Source organism: Pteropus vampyrus, unplaced genomic scaffold (assembly GCF_000151845.1).
Source record: "Pteropus vampyrus isolate Shadow unplaced genomic scaffold, Pvam_2.0 Scaffold5, whole genome shotgun sequence".
NCBI classification, from domain to species: Eukaryota; Metazoa; Chordata; class Mammalia; order Chiroptera; family Pteropodidae; genus Pteropus; species Pteropus vampyrus.
Genome location: NW_011888786.1, coordinates 8,461,712 through 8,472,048, shown reverse-complemented (window position 1 = coordinate 8,472,048; position 10,337 = coordinate 8,461,712). Strand labels below are relative to the sequence as shown.

The following is a 10,337-nucleotide window of genomic DNA, read 5'->3' as shown; positions in this document are numbered from 1 at the left end:
ATAATATATATATTATCCTCCTTGTCACTCCAAATCTATTGAATTGTTTTACATTTATTATATACTGAGTTTTAAGAATTTCAGTTGCCATCTTTTAATTTACAATCATTGGAAACTGCTGTCAAAATATCTTGCTTTCTGAACATGAAACTAGCCTTGAAAAACAGTTTTCTATACAGGATGATTTTTTGAAAGCTATCTTAAAAAAAAACAAAAAAAAAAAACAAAAGCCAAGAACTCAACCTTTAAGACTCCAGACAAATGTCCCAGATGAAGTAGAAACAAGAGATCATATATGTTTAAGGTAGAAGATAGTGAGATGATCTAGCTGAGATACAGTAAATGTAAGAGTTGAATGCCATCGCTCCCTGACCCTGACCCTGTGAAGGCCATCACTAATCAGTCACACTACTCTCTGCCACTGAGCCTGAGTATTCTCAACAAATTCTCCAGAAAGTCATTACCAATTTATCAGGATTAGCGCTAAAAGTGAAATTTATCTGCCATCCCTTTTCTGGTTCAATCATTTTATTTTATTGGTAAGGAAACAGAGACCTAGAAAGATAAAGTGACTTCCCCTATGATTCAATAGCCTCTAAAAGGCAGTGTAGAACTCAAACTTCTGACTCTAAATCAGAATTTCTTTTCATTATCACATCCTTCCTTTCTAATCTACCCTTAACAAAACTCTTGGGTTTCTAGGTCTTCGAAAATTGTTTTATTCTGCACTACTCAAGTGCTTTAACACACAAGAGTCTACACTGTTTATATTTTATGAAGATTTTGTAGCATTTCCACCTTGCTCTTATCTGAAAAGTATTTCAAAAAGAGATTTACTGGCTTTTTTTTTTTTTTTAAACTTCATTGTGATCTAGGGTTTTATCATCATCTTAGGCCATGTCAGAAAGAAGGATTAATCAAGGTCTATGGGAAAAGAGCTGTGAAGTAGAACAGACTTTCGAATTTTTATTTGATGAAGGCTAACATAAAAGTTGCCACAAAGTGAGGTTACAGTAACAAAAGAAAGAAAAAGCAAAAGGTTCAGAAAGGATAATAAGTCCAGAGAAATTTTTTTTAAGTTGAAAAACCATCAAAGGGGAGGTACAACAAATAAGGTTAATAAATACACAAGGAGATATGGTAAAGTCAGTTTCTCCAACTGAGCTTGTCATGGGCAGTAGTGTTCTTATCTTCAGTAAGAGTCATGAAAAACAAGTTTTTTTGTTTCATAGATTTTTTCCTAATTTTTCTTTTCAAAAGTTGGCTTTCTCTTTATCGAAATGACTACTTTTCACCCCGTCCAATAAACATAACCTAATTAGAGCCTTTTCACCAATACATTGAATTACATAATTATTTCCAATAAGCTTGGACCTTGGAACTATTTCTCAAAACTAAAACTCCAGTATTTCCAAAAGTTCCTTCCTAGTAATACAGGCTGTCTAAACAAACAGTAATTGGCTACTCTACATTAACCTTTCTCATCTGCTTTATTCTGGATCTGCCTTTGCCTCCTCACCATTTCGAACTCTTGTCCACAGTGAAAACTTCTCTCTAAATGTAGATGAAACAGTTTTCTGAGGGACTTCGTATTTTGCAATTTTAATGTCTCAGATACTGTACAAAAAAAGGACCTGAAGAGAGTTTTACCTCCACCTTGAGACTATCTGAAAGATGACAATATAGTGATGCTTACGACAATGCTGATAGCAATAACCTTGACTCTATACTTGCTGTGTGTCAGGGCCTAGGCTAAGCCTTTTTAATGAATTATCTCATATAATTCTTAAAACCTTATGAGGCAGATATATTATAACTATGCTCATATAACAGGCAAGATGAGCTTCAGGGAGTTACATAAAATGTGCCTAGCTAGTAAATGACAGAACCAGGATTAAAACTCAGTTCCTTTTCAAATCCAGAGTTCATGCTCTTTTTTCATTCAGTTATTGATTCAACATGTAGGGTATCTACTCTGTACCGAGCATTGTACTAGGTGATCATTCACTGTCAAAAGCAGCAGATGCTCCTGGAAACTGGAACTAGTTTACTTAGTTAACAGCCTTGGGTATGTCAGCTAACTCTGCATTGCTAATGTCAATACTAGAAGCATCCCTCAGACAAGAAATAGAAAACTGGGTACCCTAAAAAGGAAAGTAAACCAGCTTTAAGAATAATTATGATATGGATTTTGCCTAAAGCAGAGTTCAAAACATCAAGGTTAAAATGGCTTGTGTTACACAGTTTTGGAAAGGAACCTATTAATATAGTTCGATAGTCATAAAAATGTGTCCATTAAATTTGATAATGTAATTTTTAGAATTCTATTTTAGTTTTGGGAATTCATTTAAGTTATGTAAGAGATGAAAAGAATTATATGAATAAAAGATGTTTATGGCAGGGTTATTTGTAGTACCTTAAAGGCGGAAGCAACCTATAAGTCCAAAAAAAAGAGAATGATAACATAGCCGATGAATGAAATAATTAGGAGGATCAGAACCAAGTGCTAGCTTGGAACTACTAGTGAATACATTTACAGTTCTAGGGATGAAAAGCCTTCATCAGAGGCTAGTCAATTGCTCGGAAAACTCAAATAGAAAATTATAATTACAAAAGAGGAAGTAGTGCCCACCTGATGACCACACATAGTAACAGAGACAACAGGGTTAGCTTCAGCACCCAAGGAAAGTGGACATTAAAACAGAAGAACAAGCTGAGGGGCAGGGTGGAGCCACCATGGCCTCCGGGGTCTCTTCTCACCCATGGGAGGTTCCCAGGGCCTTGGGCAGAGACATGAAGGAGGGCTAGTCAATTCCGCCCTGCATCAGCACACACACGCTCACACACAGACTAACATTTCTGCCTCTCTGATGCCCCACGACCTTGGGCAACCTCTCTCTCCTTAGAACTCCTGGCACCTTGAGTTGCACAATGAAGTGTACATGGCAATGCACTGACCAGAAAACGCGATTTACTTCTCTACAACCTCTGAACAGAGAAAACCCAAGTAAACAATGATGATGCTGGGGTGCTACGAAATCTTCTGGTGATAATACCTGCACCTCAGAATCACCTGGGAAGGCAGGTAAAATGTTTTTTCTTGGGGCTTTACCTTCTGATTTTGATTTAGTTGGTTTATTTTGGTACCTAAGAATCTCTATTTTTAATAAGCACCCTAGAGATCACAGACATGTTAGATACCACTGGACTAAGCTATATAAGGTATAATTTCAGTGTTTAATATAGCTTATAGTATTTCATTAACTAAAATCAATGAACAGTTTTATCAGATTATTTATTTAAGCTAAATATCCATGCCCCAACCATGCCAGAAGACAGAATATTTACTATACCTGATAATCCAGCATGCAGAAGCTTGGAAAAAACTGACAAATTCGGGATTCAAAAAAATAGGGGAAAATCCAGAAAATGGGTAGTTCTTTGTGATTGTTACCTAATGGATCACAAAAAAGGAAGAAAGAAAATAAGAAATTGATATTAAAGAAAAAATAAAACATTATAACTAGAAAACTCTGGTATCAAGAGAAACTGCAATCATTCAATACATTTAAATCATACAAAAGGAAAGTGTTTACCACAGTGACATTTACAACCTTACCTTTCCCGACAGCAATGGGAATGTTCTTTTATAGCCAAACACAGATAAAAAGGTACGTAAATGCATATTTACATACATATCGCTATAGTGTATGTAAAAGCAAAGATATTAACAAAAAAGTGTGAAATTAATTTTTATGAGAGGCAGGAAACACAGCTATTATTTACAGAGAGCCTCATATAGGCTGAGCACAATGCTAGGTACTTCCTATAAATTATCTCCTTTTAATAACCTCTAGAGTTAGATATTAATAGTCCCATTTTACAGAAGGGAAAACCGAAGCTGCGTGATTTAAGTAACTGGTTCAAGCTCATGCAGCTGGTAAATGGCGGAACCGGAATCAAGCCCACAGAGCTTTCTATCACTTCCCAATAACATACTTCATCCACTCTGATAAGTGACTTAAGAACAGAAAATAAGTGGAATACTTAATTAACACTACGAGTTATGTTTTAGATTCCGTTTGCATTCTGTCCCCAAGGCACACTATTTATGTAGCACTATTAATGGAGAAGCGCGATCACAAATTCTCAACACTCTTATAATTTATCAACTTGCAAGCTGGAAACTAAAAATATGATTGTACAGAGTAACAAGATAATTATATGAAATACGGTGAAGTCCTAAGCCACTTTACACTGCGGAATAACCCTCAGCCATTAACCCACGTCCAGGACCGCGTATCTGTTTCACTGGTAACCACAGTTAGGATACTGGATGTCTCACTTTTCCACCCAAATCTTGGCCCCGTTTAGAGCTCTGGGCCAGAAGTTGGGTGCCCTCTTATTTAGAGATGTGGGCAGGACTTTAGGAACAGGGACTGTAAAGTCCATGAGGCAGAGATGTGTGTCTGTCTTGTTCACTACTCTGGTCCTTGCACCTAAACAGTATCTGGTACACAGTAGCCATTCAGTAAATACTTATTAAATAAGTGACAACTCACTGCTATTCTTCATAATGTCCTTTATTCCCACCAAAAAAAAAAAAAAGTATATATATTTTACCTATAAGCCATTTTAAAAACACATTATTAAGATAATATAAAGTATGTCATGATGACAATTGACACATTATCGAATAAACCTGTTTTTTTTTTTAAAAAAAAAAAGACAAGAACTCAAGGCAAATATATTTTATCAATGCTCTGGTTCACTGAGATCACTAACATCTGACAGGAAGTAAATATATAGATACATATTTATTTTGCAGTAAGTAATAAATTATACACCTTGGCTTTGACCTTCTTTCCACATAGCAATTAACTTCTTGAATGTAACAGCCAGAGGTTCAACCAAGCCACCAAAAGGAGGATCTGTCACCATAATGACTCCTTCACCTTTATCTTCCTGTAAAAATGTTCTGCATACTTCAAGGGCAGCCTGGAATAAATAAGAATTCATTTCTAAATTAGGACTAGAGGGAGGCACTTCCTATGTGGAGGAGAATGCATGAGGCTCAGTTTCACCCTTCATACTGAAATTTCACCCATCCTGCCATCCCAGAGTCCCTCACTGACATTCTGAAGCCTTTCTCATTCAGCCCTTATAAGATTTTATCTTTGCGTTCCTTGATAAGCAGGTTTTTAAAACTGCAAATTCAAATACCATCACTATCAAAGGACTACACATTTCAAATGGTTAAATTAAAAAACTAAATTTAGTAACCTAAAAGAGAGAAACTCATTACCCATGAAGACTATCTAAAATGCTAAATTCAATTCAACAAACAGAAGCAGAGACTGCGCTAAACACTAGAGACACAAAGATGAGTAAGGCAGTTTTTTTCTGTCTAGTTTATCCACTGCCACGAGTTCAGTTTAATAAGAGCTACAAATTACCAGTTAAACAAGCACACGTTTTTGAGTACCAGGTAAACGATAGACATATTTGAACACATAGGTAAGTAAATAAATGAAAGCTGACAAATAACAAAGCTTATCCAGGCCATGAAACCATGCTATTAACATATTTTCCCAACAACCTGGTTGAAGTATTTTAAATAATTGCAAATTTAACATCGACTACTGTCTAAGATATTTATCATTTTTTGCTTTGGGAGAAGTTAATAAGAGATATATCTATAATACTAATTCTAGTCATCTGACTTTGTAGTAGTTTTCAAATACATATTTACCTATAAAAGCAAATCAATACTCATACAAAATGGCATAAGATTTTAAAGTTTAATGGTATTTTGAACTTTAATAAACCTATATGTACTTTATAATAAAATATATATTGTTCTACGACTAAATCAATTTAGAAGACACACCGATGAGAGAAAAAAGCATAACATCTAATCCCCTTTCCCTTGGAAAGTCTTTATTAACTTCCTACTGGAAGTCCTACAGCAAAGGATAGTATGTCAAGAAGGTTAATCATTTTTCAAGTGCTGCCTAGTACTTTCTTAACCTGCCTATGAGAACAAGGACCAAAAGGTACATATGATGTTATTGAAAAACCTTCAAATTCTTTAGAGTTCAAAGCAGAAAAAAAGAAAATAAACAAGTAAACTATGCCTAAGAATAAACGCTTAACCAGATTTAAAAAACATTAAAGAATCAATGGCGTAAAGTCCCGTCATGCATTGCTAAGGGCCCTAACGTTGACCACCTATGGGAAACATGCTTGCTTAATGCCACCAAAGTCAACAGTAACAACTCTTTTCTGCATCTCAGTCATCACTAAAAACATGCTTGGCATTTTAAATAGCCATGTTCTATACATACTTTAACCCCCTTTACCATTAAGGCATATGACATTTTTGTCATCCAAAAGACTCTATTATTTACTATGAAAAAATCCTGTGCGGGAAACTCCTGCTTTTCAATCGAGCAGACCGTAAAGGGCATATGTGCAGTGACAGAGGAGGATAGCCTCAAGGCAGCACCCTGCACACCTTCCCAGGCTCCAAGGAGACAAATACTCAGTGATTGACTAGCAGATGGTAACCTCTACTGAAAATCTTGGGAAGTAGAAAAAGGGCCGATAATAAAATCATTAAAGCAACAGTTTTCTGTATATCAATCGCTATAGTTGCAGTGCTATTTAGAGGCTGTTCCTAAAATATAGAGAGGGGACAGCCTGAGCTGATGACTGTTTCCTGCTGGGAAAGGTAAGTGAAGCTCAGGTTTGGCAGCTTATTCAAACCCTTATTCCAGAAACTTATAAGGTATTTCTATAAAATTCCAATAAAAGTTACATAGAGTTTCCTAGAAAAAAGGTTGACTGCATGTTACTTTCTTAAAATATATGAAATTGCTAGCCAACTATTAGGGATTTAAATGTAATTTTATACTTATCTTTTCATTATTATTCAAAATAAGCAGCAAAATCCTGGTATGGTATTAAAATCACTTAACTAGACCCTGACCCACCGCTGCAGCGTCAAGCAATAATATAACTCAGTTACTTCCTTGTCTATGCCACCAGCTCAGACACCACCCCTGAGCTCAAGGCCCCACAGTTTCAAGAGGCCATACTGGACACTTCCACTTCAACATTCCACCAGCCCCACAAAAAACATTTCCAAACATCACTTCCAAACTTCCCTACCCTCTGTTTCGAAGGGTGAAATACAGATCCAGGTCTCACCACCAAGTCAGCTTTCTCTGATGTCTCCCCCAGTACACTGATCACGTCTTTCTATTTTTTAAATGAGGTATGATTTTTTTTTAAAATTCAGGTGTACAACATAATGATTACGCCAAGTCTTCCTGTTTCCATCTGTGAAATGCCAGAATCTACTTGTTTCCTCTCTAACCCACTGCCACTATCCTAGATGAAGAGTCCCTCAACATTTATTATCAAGTGATTTTTCGATTTCTCTCCTTCATGATAATCTAATCAGTTTTCAAATCCTAGTGATTATCAACACTAAATAAGCCCTTTGGGAAATGAAGAAATACATCTAATTCTAACTGTTATTTATTTCAATACCTGGTTTTCGTGGCTATCACAGCTGAAAAATATGTATCACAATGCTAAACAGATTCTGATAGGAGGAGTACATCGTTGGCTGTACTTACTAAATCAGGAGACTCATTTTTCAATCTCAACCAACAATTTAGAATTTGCTTGACTTTCATTCTATCATGAGCTAGTATCTTAAAGTACAATATATGATAAGTATGGTTTGCAATTTTTAAAAAAATTGATATACACATACAAACATATATGCTTCAAATAATCTTGATAATTTCAAAACATTTTCAAATTCAAAATCTCTTGTCAGGTGTGATTACTTGATTGCTTATAGATTTTATTTTGTAATAGTAGAAGTATCAGCTCTGCTATGTTGTTTTATTCCCAGTGACATTATTAACATCGTATTGAAAGCAGCTTTTTTTTTTTAAGCCACTATCTTTTTTTAAGACTATTTTTTAGAGTAGTTTTAGGTTCACAGCAAAATTGAGAAGGTGGTACAGGGAAATCCCACATATGCCCCATTCCAAAACACACACAGGCTCCTCCATTATCAACATCCACCACCAGAGGGGACATTTGTTACGTGTTGATGAACCTACACTGACACATCATTATCACCCAGAGTTCACAGTTTACATTAGGGTTCACTCTTGACACTGTTTTTAAAGGATTATTTTAATAAAACCATAAGTCCCCCTAACTGGGATATGAAATTTATCAGGGAGGCAGACACCAAACAATACTAACCACAGAACTATTTAACTACAGTATTGTAAATCTACAAAGGAGAATGTGACCTTGTCTGGGGCTCAAGGGAGACTGAAGACGTGGAACAGAGTTCTGAGGGATTAAGTGACTTTACCAAGGCAAAGAGAGAGTAGAACACAGAGGGAACAGCATGGGTAAAAGCCCCTGTTGGAGAAAGACCAGTTTGAGATGAATTTCGTGTGCCCTGAACACAAACAACAAAGCAGGAACAGGGAGAAGAGGGGCTGGAGAGCGGCCTGGGCCAGATTACAGAGCCACAGGGGCCTTGGTAAGAAAAGTGGGTCTTTATCTAAAAAGCAGTTAAAAGTCACAAAAGAGGACTAATGTGATCACTTCTCCGATGCTCAATACACTCAGCGAATGAACAAAAATAAATGTCAATAAACAGGGAAACAGCCACAATTTGATCTTGAAGGACTTTAGAAAAATAACAAAGAAGGTACTCCTGAATTTGTTCTTCCACAACGAGAGAAGAGATAATGGTCATAATTCTTACCTTTCCGTCAAAGAAGTGATGATTAAACATATTATAATGGCAAAAGCTATCTTCCACATAAAACTGTGAATACCTGTAAAATAATGTTTATTACTGAAGATACTTGTCCAGTCACAGCTGTACAGTAAATAAATGTAAACTATAATGTAAAACTATGAAATCACACATTAAATAAAGTCAATTTCATCATTCTTTAGTTTTCTGAAATAAAGAATACTTCCTCAAAATCTCAGAGTCAGTAACAGTGGTTGATGAATAATGAACTTAAAAATTATGTTCCCAAGTTTGAAAAATCAGTGGCAAAACTACATATAAAGAATATACATGTTCTTATGGGCCAGTATACATAAACAATCAAGTTACTGAGAGATTATTATACAGTTTAAGCTTGAGATAGGTTGGTAATTAAAATATATCTCTTAGTTAATAATTTTAAGAAAAATAGTGAATCAAATTTCTGCTCAATAGCCGTTAATTGCTATATATTGTGTAGTTAACAACAAAAGTATTTGAAACAAAGCTTACCTATTTCAGATTAGCTTTATAAAATATGCTTCTCAATATATTAAAAAAGGAAGTATGTGCATTTCATAGGTATTGAATTAGTGCCAGGAAAGAGGGGATATTTATTTACAGATTGAATCATTTTATTCTTCTAATACTACTTTAAAAAGTTTTTTAAATTTATTTTTATTTAAAAAAAATATTTTTAAATTTGTTTTTCAATTACAATTGGCATACAATATTATAGTGGTTTCAGGTGTAGTAACACACTACTTTAAAATGCTATCAGCAATAAATAAGAGTACCTACTTTGGATATTAACATTAATTTTTGCAGATTTACTAGGCAAAATTCATACTGAATTATGGTTATATTTGCATTTGATTTCTTACAAGACTGAGATTTCTTTATTCCTTAAATGTATTTGTGCTGTCTCTGTTTACTCCATTTATGCAAATGAGTCTTAATGTCTTTCTTGCTGATTTCTGAGTTTTTGATATATTACAGAAACCTTTTTTTACCTCAGTAAGATTTTAAACTTTGCCAATTTTGTTATAAACAGCTCACATATGAATCACACCACCTTCTACATAGAGAATGAAAAAAATCAGGGACACATCCTTACTTATATGACTTCTTCAACCAGATCATGATAGTATCACTTCATTGTGTCTATTTCTATTCTCAGTTATCCATTACTGTCTATAATTGATTTATTATCCATGGGAGTATTTAATATAATGGACAACCCCTGCTTATCCTCTTCCTATTACACTGTGATTAAGAGCACAGGCTCTATAGTCAGAGGGTCTATTTTCAAACTCTGAGTCTCTCACTAATTAGCTGTGTAATGTTACTAAGTTATTTAACTTATCGGAGCCCTAGTTTCTTCATCTACAAAATGAGAAATGTAGTAGTTTCTACATCATAGGACTGAGTAAGAATAAATGAAATAATATATATAAAGTGCTTCACACAATGCCAACTACATAGCAATAATGAAATGTTAGGTATCATTATTTTA

General features: G+C 34.9%; 1 protein-coding gene and 1 long non-coding RNA gene across 6 annotated transcripts in view; one reads left to right on the top strand and one right to left on the bottom strand.

Moving 5' to 3' along the window:
• LOC111743786 overlaps window positions 1-8,803 on the top strand; it is a 32,283-nt gene extending 23,480 nt beyond the window's left edge. The window contains exons 2-3 of the long non-coding RNA XR_002781882.1: window positions 2,907-3,085; window positions 8,314-8,803. This is a non-coding gene — a long non-coding RNA (uncharacterized LOC111743786). The remainder of the gene's footprint in view (window positions 1-2,906; window positions 3,086-8,313) is intronic.
• Window positions 1-10,337, bottom strand: part of ZCCHC4 (zinc finger CCHC-type containing 4) — a 50,073-nt gene that overhangs the window by 18,806 nt on the left and 20,930 nt on the right. For all 5 annotated transcript variants that reach the window (XM_011365343.2, XM_011365336.2, XM_011365351.2 and 2 more), the window contains exons 6-8: window positions 8,810-8,882; window positions 4,848-4,998; window positions 3,354-3,454 (exon numbers count right to left, since the gene is read on the bottom strand). In XM_011365343.2, coding sequence (XP_011363645.1) covers window positions 3,354-3,454; window positions 4,848-4,998; window positions 8,810-8,882 — 325 coding nt within the window. The remainder of the gene's footprint in view (window positions 1-3,353; window positions 3,455-4,847; window positions 4,999-8,809; window positions 8,883-10,337) is intronic.